The 15,437-nt window shown below is 38.4% G+C and overlaps 1 protein-coding gene across 1 annotated transcript; it reads left to right on the top strand.

Moving 5' to 3' along the window:
- The first annotated feature begins 771 nt into the window (after nucleotides 1-771).
- On the top strand, nucleotides 772-10,390 carry LOC137197552 (neurotrypsin-like). Its single transcript, XM_067611047.1, has 6 exons — nucleotides 772-811; nucleotides 2,722-2,860; nucleotides 4,279-4,428; nucleotides 5,022-5,324; nucleotides 6,047-6,327; nucleotides 8,211-10,390. Exons 1-6 carry the CDS (start codon nucleotides 772-774, stop codon nucleotides 8,528-8,530), a joined length of 1,233 nt encoding a protein of 410 aa, XP_067467148.1. The 3' UTR covers nucleotides 8,531-10,390.
- The last annotated feature ends 5,047 nt before the right edge of the window (nucleotides 10,391-15,437 follow it).

Raw genomic sequence — 15,437 nt, 5'->3', positions numbered from 1 at the left:
ATCCAACAGGAAGTCCGCGATATGCCCATCAAAGTACAACTTTGTGCCAATTTTGGACCCAAGAAATGCTATCTCCTCCTAGGGCGTTAATGGTATAGGCTTCAAACTTGAATACATGACTTATGACACTGTGCTGAACAAAAGTTGTTAAAAACTTTGTAATAACTCGAACGGTTTAGATATTGTAAGCCCTGAAAGTTGTAGTGCCACATCATACCTTACAATGTAAACCAATGGGGAGGCAATCTCTGGGCATGGACTTTGTGCCAAACTGAGGCGTCTGATACCTAAACTATAAGTCAGACCACTTTCAAACCTGTATCAGAAAATTCCTACTAAAATGTGGTTTTTAATGTAAGATTTGGCCAAAGTCATGGGACGTATGAAGATATTTCCATTAGAAGAGTGCTCTGAAATCCTGCTCTCAATCTGACAGGGAGAAGGAGGGGAGAAAGGTGGGGGATGGGTGTGACAGTTGTAGCTCAGTTTTATAGGATATAGCAGAAAGGTCTATATACTTACAGTACATTATATACAAACTTTGAATGAAGTTTGGTGTTATTATCATTTATTTTACAATAATTGTAGGTCTTATATGTATAATCAGTAGTGGGGATGACCTATGAGGGGAAGGGAAAAAATGGAGTGAGGGTGACTGTTAAGTCAGTAGAAAAATAAAATCATAATTAAAGCTGCAAGCAGCGTTGAACGGGCCTTCGCGCCCTTGTGCACGTCGGGCCACGGCGCAGTCGAAGGGCTTCTATCACAGGCATGGGTGCCATTGGCTGGGCCTCCTGCAATTGCCACCAGGGTGAGCTGAGGGATGGCCTAAGGTATCGATGGATGGATGGATGGATGGATGGATGGATGGATGGATGGATGGATGGATGGATTGATGGATGGATGGATGGATTAATGGATGGATGGATGGATGGATAGATGGATGGATGGATGGATGGATGGTTCCAGGTACTTATCTTTTCAGAATCAGCCTTTTCTTTTAACACTTTCTAGAGGACCTCTGGTCAAACATGAACTAATGAGCCCCTACTAACCCTCATTCCTCCCAGCCTGTGCAGTGTGGCCCCAGATTTGCTGTGTTTTCATTTAATTTAACACTAATTTAAGAATGTGCAACATAAAGCACAAACCTGAAATGATCAAGATCTTTCCACTTGATTTTTACACAGGGGTCCCCTTCAAGATTAGGCCTCATGGTCAGGTAACAAAGCTGAACACACCTTAAGACCCCTTATCATGTTAGATGGTAGATGGTAGATATTGTGCTTCAATGGTGCATACTCCCATATTCCTAAACATATTTTCAGTTGAATTCACATAAACAATTGATACACAGTAAGTATTTCTGGGGATTTTCAAGTTTTCGGGGCCATTTGTGTTCTAGGGTCCTTGGGCAGTTGCTCATTTTTCCAGGTTATTGATCCAGCAGCCATGTATTCAGTGGGATGTGTTGACTCATTAAACAGGAACTCCAAAAAAATGTATTTATTTGTTTATTATTTGCTGTTCATATAGTGCCATGGATTCTTGTTGGCATATTATGTTGAAACACACAATAACTACATTGCAGGTGGTCAGACCTGTTTCAATGACAGCAGTGTGGCCAGTTACCCATAATGAGACAGAACCTGTTGTCTGTGACAGGGGGCATGGCCTATGGTTCAGGAGTGGCCAAATGACCCTTACAGGGGCCAATACGCTGTAACCATGGATGTATAATAAGAGCCGGATAGGGCACCGTCGCTCAGCCTTGCAGCCAATTTTTCCCAGTGGCCACTCACAGTATTGCAGCAAAAAATCCCTCTGCGGCCCAAAAAGGATTTTCCCCATAGACCACCATTGTAAAAGAGACGTCTGTAAAACTGTTGACAGGACACCTCGAACTGCAAACAATGTCAATTATGACTCTTTCTGTTATGGACTTTTGATCCATGGAGGTTTTATGTTTGTAAAACTTTCCTCAAGCCGAGAAAAGCGATTTAAAAATCTGTGACATCATCACAATGTAAAGTCTATGGGCCGAGCTGGAACTTGCAGGCAGGGCTAGTGGGGGAAACACTACTGTGCATATTCAGTGGGCCACACAACGCGGAAGCAAACCCGGAAGCTGGAAACTTTTTTTTGGTGTATGCACCATACTCTGCTTCTGACTGGCTAGTACTCGTTGCCTTCAGTGGTTAGGTTGGTTAGGTTTAGGCATGAGGAGTAAGATGGTTAGGGTTAGGGTAAGATGTCAGGGTCAGAGCCAATCAGAGGCAGAGTAGGGGCAGGTCTTTGCAGAATGGGGGTGGGAAAACAATAATTCAGCCATGGTGCTGCCTGCTACAGAATGTTGGACTGGTACAGCCTCCACTGGTTGGAAAGGGCCTGTGGAGCTCCTAATGCAAGGTGAAATGACAAATGACAACCTGTGACAGTGACATGAAAAACACTTTGCATACATACAGTAATCTTTATTGACGCCCACTGTTGCAACTTACAGTTTTAAAATCTAAGAGCTTTAACCTCCAGTGTCCCCCTGGCATGGCTACATTGTGTTCTATCTCTGTCACAGCTCTCTGGAGACAACATGCCACCATTTTAGCCATTATGTCAATGACAAATGCACTGATAATTAAAGGTACCAAACTGAAGAAGGATCTTTATTTTTATTTATTGTAAGAGGTTTACTCATGGGAATTCTTACTTTATCATTTGCAGCTGCAGCCAGATTGGTTGGGGGGCCATCAGGCAACAGCGGGCTTCTGGAGGTGTACCTGAATGGCCAGTGGGGGGCAGTATGTGACACACACAGGACCAACCGTGATGCCAGCGTCATATGCAGACAGCTGGGACTGGGGTGAGAGCAGTCTCACAGACCTAGACATGTTTCTAATTAAAGTACACATCTGGAGATGACTGTGAAACTGTGGTTGTCAACAGCAGTGAAATTCAATCAAAGCAATCCATATTACTTCCAATTTTTGCAGATTGTAGTTTGACTTACTGCTTCTTCTCTGTGGTCTTCATGGGAATTGTTTTGAAATTCAAACCTGGTTTGCAGTTTCATTGTTCCCTTCCACATTAAAACAAAAACTAGCATGGACCTGATATACAGATATACAGCAGACCCTGCAAAACCAGTGACTAGCTGTATCAAGGTCACTAATTGCTTGCTTGTTACTGCTTGCTTGTTGTTATCTGTTATACATTATTTCTACATTTAGCATGTTTAGGAATTGACCAAATGAGACATCATTCACAAAAGTTCCTTCTTTTCTTTAACTGGGTAACAATGAAATTAATTAAATGAAATTTATTTAGCTTATTTTGTGTATTTGCATTTGTCCTTTTAAATACTTATTGCTGAAACTTTTTATCCTATCCACACCCTTCACCAGTCATTCATATGACTGGTAAAGATCAGGTCTCTTTGTTTTATGGTTTATTGTTAACAAATTCAAAAGATTCGTCTACCAAAATGCTAGAAGTATGAAGGACAATATTCATGAAGCAGAAAATGGCATGTTTTAGGGCTAGACCCAGTCTATTAATGCAAAAATTAAGTTATTACAATACAAATGGTTAATGCAAATTATCTTACACCTGCCAGGTTGAGTCATATACAGTCATATACATGTCCCAGTGTTCTAGATACTTGTGTGAAGTGCAGGAGGGGAAAAGGTACATTAATTCATTGTTTATGGAAGAGTAATTCTGGAAGAGTGTGGTTGAATGTATAAGCCTTATATTCGGAAAGGATGTTCTTTTTCAAGCCAAACTCTTTGTTCTTGGGATATACCCTGAAGACTTTGTTGTAGCTCTGCAACAGTGGCTGCTTATTGACTTTGGACTTTTACAAGCCAGGAGGATAATTTACACTATTATGGAAGAGCATGGACATACATGCTATGGGAATGTGGACAAAGGAACTGGCAGCTTGTCTAGCTTTGGAGAAACTTACTTATATCATAAAAAGGAAAAACAAGAACTTTGCTTGATGATGGAGCCCTTATATGAGTTTTTTGGAACTCATAATTTTGAATAATTTTGAACTGTAGGGAAACTATGCACTGCTGTAATTCTTTATCTATTTTATTTTATTTGTTTGTTTTTGGTTTTGGTTTTTTTTGCAGGGGTGGGAATATAAACACTTCTGTTTTTGTATCATGTTGATGTTTACATTTAATGTGGTAAAACTCAAAAAAAAAAAGAAAAAAGATCAACACTCCTCAAGATATGTTTTTTTTTATGCATAAAATGTATTCTATAATGTCTGTTTGCAGGCCCACTGGTGCGTTTGGTTTCTGGAGAGAGCAGGAAGGAGGGCAGAGTGGAGGTTTTCATAAATGGCCAGTGGGGAAGCGTATGTGATGATGGCTGGAATGATGTAAATGCAGCTGTAGTGTGCAGACAGCTGGGATTCACGTTAGTATGATTACACCTTCTCTTATAGTTTGTCCTAAGAAAGCTAGACAAAACCTCATGGACTGTCCAAAATGGAAAGGAAGCATCATCCTCTTGGAAGCATGAAGCATGAAGCATTTTTTAGCCATGCTAGTAGCATTTACATGTTTATAACCATGTAGAAATCTTAACTAACAACCCAATTGAAAGGGAATAGAAATAACATACAGTAAGTTTAAACACACATGCTGTAAGTCTTGGTAGTCTTAAGGTGCTTCTGACAAATAATCAGTTAGTCACAGAAAAGGAGCATCAGGCAAAGTAACACTGCCTGGATTCCACCTCAGTTCTTTTCACAATCAAAATAGATGACAAGCAAAACCAGAGCCAAGTAATGTTTCAACACCAAAGTGTGTTTTGTAAAAAATATATCATTTAAAACATGTGAGGGTTTGAATTATGGAATTATGCATGTGTACTATCACAGTAGAAAGAAAGAAAGAAAGAAAGAAAGAAAATGTGAATCTGAAAATAATAAAAATTTAAAGTACATAATACAGAAAATCATTTAACAAATGCTGCAGCAATGATGCATGTCTTTGTTGTCACACCAGTGGTGTGGCTAAAGCTCGATCCATGGCGTACTTTGGTGAGGGTCAAGGTCCCATTCATCTGGACAACGTTCAATGCTCGGGCAATGAGTCATCTTTAGGCCAGTGTGCAGCTGAGGGTAGGAATGTGTGTGTGTGTGTGTGTGTGTGTGTGTGTGTGTGTGTGTGTGTGTGTGATTTCAGGGGTGAGTGGCCCTGGCAGGTGTCTCTGTGGCTCAGGTCTCAGTCTAAAGGCAATCATCCTCTGTGTGGAGCGTCCCTTATAAACCCATGTTGGGTTGTGACTGCTGCCCACTGCTTCAAGAGGTAGTAGACAGCACCCTCTGATGGTCACTTGTTTCCATTACAGACATTACATAGATAAAAATAGGATGCGTCCCTCTCCAGCTATGCATTAATAAAGGATATCTCCAGAGGATATCTCCAATGAGGAAAAGTATATTAAGGTATATTTTTGGACGCATTTTAGTATACTTTCATGCACTGAAAATAAGCACACTTACTTTGTGTTAAATTTAAGTCACTTATGTTAAACTTTGTCATTATTGTGCGTAACAAAAATACACTAATAGTTAATTTTTAATGGATTCTCAACATAATGCAAACACACTGAGACTTGAATGCACACATACAATTGGTTTTACAATGCTCTCAAATTATGTCATACTAAAAGCACAACTTAAAGTTCATGTATTATAAATTGTTCTTGTTCTTGTTGTTCTTGTTGAGTTTAAATATATCAACAATGGACGAATATTTTGGCAGGATATGTAAAATGTAGGCGCTCTGTAAACTGTAAACCTTATTTGGTTGCATTGTTTACCCAATACATATTTTGAAACTTATTATTTCACCCACACAAGATCAATATGAAAAGTCTAAACCATATTTTTTAATTGAGTCACTCAAATGTATAAGTAATTAGAAATCCAATCTGCTAACTAGTATTAACCTTGTTATTTTGACAGCATATTAAATGGTGGGCATTTCTGAAGACTATTATTTCAGCTTTTTCTTTGCTCTACCAGGTTTGGCAGAGACCCAACTCGCTATGTGTTGCGCCTGGGTGACTACCACACTGAGGAGCAGGACGACTTTGAACGTACCTTGTCCCCCGAACGCATTGTTATCCACAGAAAGTACCACAGTCAGGGGTGGGAGTACGACATCGCTTTGCTGCGACTCAAAGGCACAGAGGGCAACTGTGTGGCATTCAACCCTCACACTGGTGCAGTATGTCTGCCAGAGCCAGGCAACAAGTGGGAGAAGAGGCCTGCTGCCTGTGTGATCACTGGCTGGGGCATCACAGGTACATCACTGCTCTGACTGTCATATGTTGATCACTGCCCTCAAATGGGTCAAGTGTTTCATTATACTCTTGTTACAAATTGGAGAAAAATATATTACCTTTGGTATCTTAATCAACTAATGACGGCAACTTAAAGCTATGTAACTATTCTGTAATAAAATGTTGAAAAATGACCAGACCTATGTTATATATTTCGTTGAGTTGTGTACTTAAATTATCCCAAATGGCACTGGTACTGTGGTGGTCTGCCACATTGCGTCTACCAAAGAGTATACGCAAACAAGATAATACATCGGCATTGTGGTTGTCTGCCAGAAACTGTCATAAATTGACTTTTATTCAGTTTTAAACCACAGTTTACAATAAACTCTTTAGATCTTTTAGATCTTTAACCATATATTTTAACTGAATGAAGGATTTTAGTCATTGGACATCTGGATCTTAAGTTATCAAAGAAACAAGCTAAGCAAACGTTAGCAACAGCTTGGCTAGCAGCCCCTCCCAGACGTCCTCTTTCCACCGAACAGCGTTGGAGAAACACCGATTTTCAACATGAAACTGCTTGACTCACTGTTTTTACAGTTTTATTCCCCGTGTTTTGGAGAGGAGGAGACCTCTGCGAATTTGGCTCATGGTAAAAGCCTGCTGAACGTCTGTATCTTAAGTTAGAGAAACAAGCTGAGCAAATGTTAGCAGCTGCTCAGCTAGCAGCCCCTCCTTACGTCCTGTGCCCACTGAACAGCGCCAGAGAAACACAGATTTTTTAAGTGAAACTGCTTTATTCACTGTTTTCACCTGTTTTAATCACCGGGTCTGTTTGTTCTGGAGTGGAGGAGACCTCTGTGGATAATTCGTCTCCCGGTAAAAACATCCTCAGTATGGTTGTTTGACAATAAAGACAATAATTCCTATGATCCCACGCTACTTCACACCGTCATCAAACTCTGTCTTTTGTTATTGTTTTGACTGAGAGAACCCTAGCAGCAGAGGTTACATATTGTGCATTTAAAAGAACATTATATCCATCTGGTATACATGCCTGTAGGCTGTGAAGCTTGACATCAGTTTGAGCTCTGGCAAAACAATTCAGTGTGATGTCAATCTGGCAAGGCCCTGCATTGGTCAGTCACTTACATGGAAACGCACATTCCTGGTGGATTACTTTGAAACGTGAACAGATTATTTCTATTGTTTACCTTGCGATCATTGGGACGAAAGATAAAGTAGTTGCCACTGTGATAAGTTTCCATAGTTGCAAAATCCTGTATGTAAGTATTATAAAGGGCTATGCAGCATTTTGGCTTCTGAAAAACCTTCAGATTTACAGACCTGTTACTCAAACTGGACTGCCTGGATCGTATTTTATATCTCACCAGTACAGAAAGCAACACACCCCCACCGATGCAGCCCCCTGTGTTGATTTAACACAGGGGTGTTTTTGGTCTGAAACCCCGCTAATCCACAGAACACACCGTCAACATTTTTCCTGAGGACTATTTCGTCAGTAGAAATAGTTCCAATGGAAGGGTCTATGGATTATTTAGAGTAATCAGGATATTGTTTCTGCAAAGCGCTGTTGAATTTTTTAAAATACACTTTTAATTGTTGTGAGCAGCACAGATAAGAGAAATATAATAATCTCACAGAAAATGTGAGATAAGGGCTTTAATAAGGGCTTTTGTCACCATAAACATACATTTTAGAAATTTTAGTAATTGGAAAAAGTAGGAACCACTTACATACATACATACTCAGTTTTATTCCCTACAGTCTTCCCACATTTTTCAATCCAACATTTGCATTGGTATTGCATACATCATAGCTAATACTTTGGTATTACTCTCCTGGTAATCAATTTTTTTCCTGTCTGCCTCTGCTTTCAGACTCAGAGTACTCCCGCACGCTGCTACAAGCCTGGGTTCCCCTGCTCCCTGCTTGGAAGTGTAAAAAGAGATATGGTGATCGCCTCACCAGCCGCATGCTGTGTGCCGGGAGCCTATCAGAGCACCACCGTGTGGACAGTTGTCAGGGTGACAGTGGGGGTCCACTGGTTTGCCAGGGGGAGGGGGGCCGATGGATGCTGACAGGAGTCATCTCCTGGGGTCATGGCTGCAGTAACCCCTCCTTCCCTGGGGTGTACACACGGGTTAGCAGGTTCCTGCGATGGATTGACAAAGTCATCAACAAACCCTACAAGAACTGATGATGGGGAAGAACACTTTGGATTACCAGTGTCATTAATGTCATTAAGTGGCTTCAGGGCTGGTAGCAGTAGGTGTATGCCTAATGGCCTTTGTGTCTGTGTCGTGCCTCCTGGACTCCTACACCAAGCACTTCAGTCTTCTGTTTCTTTATCCCCCATCACTTCAAAAAGCATGTAAATGGCATTATGCTCTATATTATTTCCATGGTGTGGACTAATGTCAGATTGCTATACACTAGGAACACTTGTGTTGTGCCATATTGTGATGCAGATTTTACATGAGTAAAAGGGTGCTTATTGATGATGAGTTGTACATTTGATGCTCCCCTAAACTGCAATATATGCCTTTGTCTTGCTCCTCTTCATCTAACCAGTTGGTTATTTGAAACAGCTGCTTATTTAATTGCTTGCTTGCAATAGGCAAGCACTGAATAATGTCAGTCTCTTCCTGTGTAGACAATGTTTTTATTGAACAAGAAGTTTAGGGTTCTGTATGCTTCAAACAAACAAGTTTGTGCAAGTTTCGTCTAAACATGTCTGCAGGCAAAAGTGTGTATAACTGTTCCGAATGGCCACACTTGAAGGAGGGGTGAAAAGCCTGGCATCATAGTGAGGGCTAAGAAGTGATGAAAAGTGCACACTTTCAAACAATCATCTGCATACGTGGCCAATCACTTTATGAGGGTCACATGATTGTCCAACTGTCAGTGTCAGAGAGCTACAAATATGGTCAGATGTGCCCTCTCCTCCCCAATTCCAACATTGCTAAGATATAGGCGGAGGGGTTTCAGATGCTGTTCAACAATCTGACAAGCACTTTGTTTGAAGCATACTTTCATACTTTAGTAGTGCTACCCTCCTGTCCCTACTGACAAATAAGGTTGCACTGCTTCACAATAATAGCCTTCATGTGGTTTGTCGGTGGAAAGCTTTTCATGTGGAGCAGCAGCAGCATCAGTTTTACTCAATAATTACAGCTCTAGTACAGCTATAGGAGAGTGACCAATGAGTAACCAATGAGGCTGCTGTTTGTTGGATGAAAGGATCATCAGGAACATAGAAGTGAAACACAACTTGCAACCAACTTGAGTCCTCTGCTGTGAGGCTGAGTGGAAATGCATATGATCATGGCTAGCTACTAAAGGTCTTCATGGGTCCAACTCTGATGTTCATGATGAACATGATGTTCCACCAATTAAGCTCAAATTAGACTTTAAACCTGCCATGTTCCTTTTCATTTGGTGCAAAATGTTTGACCCAAGGACCATATGTGGACTGGACATTTGTGAACACGTCTGGCACTTGGTGCGACCATACGCACCCAGTGCCCAGTAGTATCACTAAAACCCCAGGTGCTTCCACTATTAACATATAGACGTTTTTGCAATATAGCGGGACCCTGCCCCACCTTATTACATTGATTTTAATTTGGACCCAGTCTGAGTGGGGTCTCAGATAATAGTAACCCCAGTGGACTCATGAAGACCTCTACTTAAATAGTGCTATACTAAGCTAGTCATGTGAAAAGCTCAATGAAATTGCACTAAAATGCATGCCTTACAATCACATTTGGTCACCTGTAAATAAGAACTTCATGCAGGCAGGCAGAATGACAGTGATGGGGAAAAAACAAAAATCTTTGAAGAATGATATGTTTCAATAATGAATTTGTTTTTTATTTGTTATTTGCTTAATCAACATTCCAAGTGTGTATCTCTTAACCAAAACCACAGGTCAAATCATTATTCATTATTATTCTAACCATGATTGTTGACACATTTCTTTTTGCTAAGATTTAACTTATTACAGGTCTACAGTTACTGTCAACTACTTGACAGTTAAAAATGTAAAAAGTTTTTTTAATGTTTTAATGTTGATTTTGTAAACAATTGTATTTATTTAAGTAGTGTTAATTCTCACATGGTCACATTCCACTTTACGACTGGAGAAATGTAAACATTGATGTAAGCAGCCATGCTTCTGGGACATTTATGTGCCTCAGCTACAGAACATGTATTCAACCATAAAACTCTTAACAGAGACTAGCTGGCTAGTCTCTGTAAAGCTAAATTTAAAAAAAGAAGCTTTTTGTTCATTTTGGAGGTGCCATTCAATAAATGTTTCAAAACAAATTATTAGTTTCTCTACAATTCTAAACAAATTCCCCCACAATGTATGACCCATACTCTGTAAAACTGTAAAATTCTCAAAAGAATCCTACAAAAATACCTGCACTAATGGCTTACATGGTCAATTCACTTTAATGTACATTTCCACAACACTAATTCAATTTCTCTGTTGCTCTCACCTTTTCTTTTTAACACAAATACTGTTCTCACTAGTTAATTTATTCTGATCATTGTACTCTGTTCTTTCTCAATGTTCAATTGCTCTTAATGACACTCAGAATTTCCTGCAAGTGTTTAATGTGAAACAGATTGAGGAAGGATTAAGTTTGCAGACAGCAAATTAACACAACAGAATACAGGGATAAAAAAAAAAAAAACAGTATATGTATTATTTGTTGCCTTATGCACACATAGAAATACAGAAACAAAACAAAGCAATGTTAAGCACACACTAAGGCACTTAAAAAATAACAACATAGAACACATAGAACCAATTGCTACTCAAATACAAAACAATATTTTTATACATCGGTAATCCTGAGTAGAATATATGTAAATTGAAAATAAATGATCAAATAACATTTCACTGATTAACTTCACATAGTTGTGTGAGAGCTCATGCTGTACAAAACAGTCTGCAGAGTTTACACCAAGGAGGATTAATTCCTCCTCTTCATCATCATCATCAAGTCCACACACTTCACAAAAGTAATAAATGATCCCCAAACTTTTCTCTAACACAAAAGACTGAATAGCATCTGCCTAGCCCATTGTGTAATTGCAATCAATTATTTAGCATTTAGAAAAAAAGATCTATCATTATTCATCTTCCTATGAATAAAATTGTGTTCTTCTGGATACAACCCTAAAATAAAAAACTAAGAATGCATTGGAATGCTTTTAGAAATAATCTTTTCCACTTCATTTCTTACCTCCTTCCAGAGGAGTTCTATTTTTCTGCATTGCCAAATACAGTTTAACAATGTCCCATTCACTTCGGTGCATTTAGTGCAGAAATCTGAAATGTTTTTTATTATATTTATCCAGTTTTACCAGAGTGACATGTGTTTGCATTTACAAATTATACTGTATTAATCTGAGTCGAGTACTTATTGACTGAGCATGAGTCTCAGTGCAAGCCAATGACAAGAGTTATCTATGGAACTGGATAACAATACGTTGTAAAATTCTGATATAACAGCTTCAACTAGACTGTCCATAATCACCATTTTTTCCTAAACAGATTTGGGGGTGTTTAGTGAGTTAGCACCCTATTTCAGCTTACACTAATAAAATTTAGATTTTTTTTTTTTTTTTCCAAATGACGTCATGTTATCTGTGTTACATAAATACAAATCTTGGATTTTTTTCCTGTCCGTTTGAACAGGGAGAATTGTTACTAGAATATAATTAAAATGCAGAGAACCTGTGTCTGATAAGAGCCTGGTTCCTACTTTAGCTCAGGTACATAAAGAACATACCCACTATTTGAAAATTTAGGATAAACAAGAAATCTTGAACGTCTGGCCAGCACTTGTTGTTGGATCTTGTATACTTGAGAAAAACTTCTAGTTTTCATTTGAACTAGCGCATGGGCTGTTAATAAGCTAAATGGTGTTGAAGCTGAGATACCTCAGACCTGGACCTGCAACATTTTATTGAATTTTCAATTGTCACTGTACAGTAAAAGTGTGAGAAAATGCTCCTGACTCCTTATTTTACACTCATATGCTCCCCAGCTGGACACTGTATACTGATAGCTTTACCTGCTGATATAAATTACTTTCTATCATTTATGTCTGTCATCTTTAGTGGATGAAATATATCTAATGTGCCATGAATTATTGCCACTGAAACCAATGAGACAAAGCATACACATGTCCTTGTTTATACATGCCTTCTATAGTTTAAGTCCTAATTATTAGTGAATATAATGGTCATACTTTACTTGTATTGCACAGTTTGGTCAGCAGTGTACTGTAGTATCAAATTACTTCAGAATTTCAGTAAAAACTCTGCAGAGTTACCAGAGATTATAAATGGTTTAGTTTCAAGAATGCATTCCTTTAAAAAGTGGCTCTAAACAATCAGTTTTTACATATAAGTCTGAAGATTGGGCCCTGTTCTTCGTACGTGAATAAGCGGGTTATTCAGATTACAATGTTGACAATTTGACATGAATCTGGATTCTTTGGTTCTTCGAAACTGTCATGTTCATCTGGAACTGTTGTAAGAGTGACAAGTCCTTAAGACCACACCTGCTAAAGTGATTTTAGGGTGAACCCCAAACATGAACTAATTTTCAGATAGAAATGTCTTGGTTTTTCATATTTATAGGCCTAATAAAAGAATTTTGATATAATTATGATTGTACGTAAGAACATGCAGGTTAAGAAAATAAAAGTTTGGACACTAAAAAGGAATCAATCCAAATTAAGTTTGGGATACTGAGCAAAAGCCATAAACTCAACTAAAAGATTCTGACTTTTGTGAGACTGGTGGAGCCAGAACATATGACATTTAATTTGACATTTGAAACACTAAAATATATTAAGTCATTAACAGCAGAACTCGCTTTGCTGAAAATGTTGAAGCAATTTAAGCTACTTCTTGGGATGTTTAAATAATGTTTCACATGTGATTATTCCCTGAAAGTTTCTTATGTGTACAGTGAGGGGAACCGTACCAATCCTGCACCCAACTTCACTGGCAGTGTGACCACATTCACTGATAATATCTAACTGTTTAATAGTGATGAAAGTGTTGAAACAATGTAGAGCAAAATGTAGAATCAAATAACAGCAGTAACAATGCAAGAACACACTTAAAATGAGACATGTCTGCAAATCTATTGCCCAGTGCATGCTGGGAGGGTTCCCAACACGCCAATCATATGAATGCTGATCATTGCTTCAACTCTCTATGCATTTTCCCTTTGTTATTCAAAATGACCTCAACCAGGATTAACAAATCAATCCTCAAGTTGCATTCAAAGAACCAAATTAGCAAAATGAGTATTCACAGGATAATTTTAGGGTGATAACAGCATGTTAGGCTGAATAAGTCAGGCCACATTTGAAGAGCAGGGCCCTGGACTACAAACAGGGAAAACAGAAAGTGAAGAAGGAATATTTATCATCTTTTAAATATCAATTCATATTCATGAAGACCACACACACACACACACTGTTGTGGATGTATTAAAGTCATCGTGTTAAAATTTGAAATTTGTCCAATAGACTCTGGATTTAGAACAACATAAACAAGATAGCATTAACTTACTTGTGTAGGCTTATGAAGTTAGCACAATCTTTTTAACCATGAAATGTTTTTACACTAAAAAGTCATTTAAAATGATAGTAAGTTAATATAATTCTATAATAACTCACTTTTAGAGTGTACAAGCACAGAGATTCTTGACCTTCTCATAAATTAAAAACTTGAGTCCTTGAATGAGAAAATACTGTCAGGTCTGAGTTACTTTTGTAACTTCTTCTTCCTCAGCCTTTAAATTCCCCCAGGTGGTCTGTGATTGGCTGCAGTTTCTAAGATTTACCAGCCAATACTATGAGGGGAGGAGGAGAACCTAAAGTTGAGGTCCAGAGATCCTGGGAAGGTTCAGCACATTTTAGAGGGATGTATAAGTCACAATAAAAAAAATCTTATAATTTCATGTGTTTAATTGGGAACATACCACAATGTAATTTTAAAACAGCCATTCTACAAAATAGGCTCTTTTTTGCATTTTGTGCCTTTGAATCTATATTTGCAATGGCCACTTCTTTATGCTCTGTAGGCATGAACCATGGGGGTGAAGGGTCTTTAAACCATGATTACAAATGGAGGACTTGTACTTGTAACAGAATATTTTTACATTGTGGCTTTGCTACCTCTACAGGATCTGACAAGTTCTTCTATTTTTTACCCCCTTAGAGGGGTTTTTCCTTACCCGAATCAAGGGTCTAAGGATAGGGAGTGTTGTAGTTGTTGTACAGATTGTAAAGCCCCTTATGATTTTGGGTTATCGGGCTATATAAATAAAATGTAGTTGACCTGACCTGACACTCAGAATGGCCTGTAAGAACAAGGTACATTCATGCAGTGCCTCACGTAAATGATATTGCCAGAAACTCCTTTTATACAGGCGCTGTACTTTGGAGCAGCCATCCTTTAAATATCAATTTGTAAAAATCAAGAGGGACTTAGAGATTAGATTAGAGTTTAATTATTATGTAAGGGAACAGATTTTACATGAGCCACAATTGTTTTGTTGTTTTTTTATGTGTTTTTTCGTTATGTGCACTTTGTTCCAATGTAGGCATACTTTTGTTTAAAAAGTTTATATTATTTTATGTTAATGTTTTGTGTTTGTCGTTGAACATCTTGTGGCCATGTTAGAAATACATATTGACACTTTATCATATTATTGGATTCAGTGTATTTAATAGGTTCATAAATTATCAAATAAAAAGTAAAAAATACAAATGGCCATCAGATTTGAACAGTAGATATTAGATGATAGTATGCTCAGGGCGGTATACCAGAAAGCAGGTTTAACAAACTTTGAGCCCAACCCTGAACTCTGAGTTTTTGGTTCTGGAACAGCTGATCAGACTTTGTTCAATCAGCAGAGGAGCGCCCAATCCCAATGTCCACACTCATGGACTCACGATATTAAGTTTTATTCAGTGTTGTTATCAGCTGTGGTTATTTTTGTTTGTTTTGTTCCGTTTCCGTTTTTTTTTTTTAACCAGACTTACATTTCCTTAATGACGATG

This window comes from Thunnus thynnus, chromosome 14 (assembly GCF_963924715.1).
Source record: "Thunnus thynnus chromosome 14, fThuThy2.1, whole genome shotgun sequence".
NCBI classification, from domain to species: Eukaryota; Metazoa; Chordata; class Actinopteri; order Scombriformes; family Scombridae; genus Thunnus; species Thunnus thynnus.
This window is presented reverse-complemented; position numbering and strand designations above follow the sequence as displayed.

What these genes read in the sequence shown, in the direction of transcription:
- LOC137197552 (XM_067611047.1), top strand. Translation starts at nt 772, where the DNA reads ATGGGTGCCATTGGCTGGGCCTCCTGCAATTGCCACCAGG. An exon ending in TGCAGACAGCTGGGACTGGG is followed by an intron (nt 2,861 to 4,278) that starts GTGAGAGCAGTC and finishes TCTATAATGTCT; the next exon opens with GTTTGCAGGCCCACTGGTGC. An exon ending in CACTGGCTGGGGCATCACAG is followed by an intron (nt 6,328 to 8,210) that starts GTACATCACTGC and finishes CTCTGCTTTCAG; the next exon opens with ACTCAGAGTACTCCCGCACG.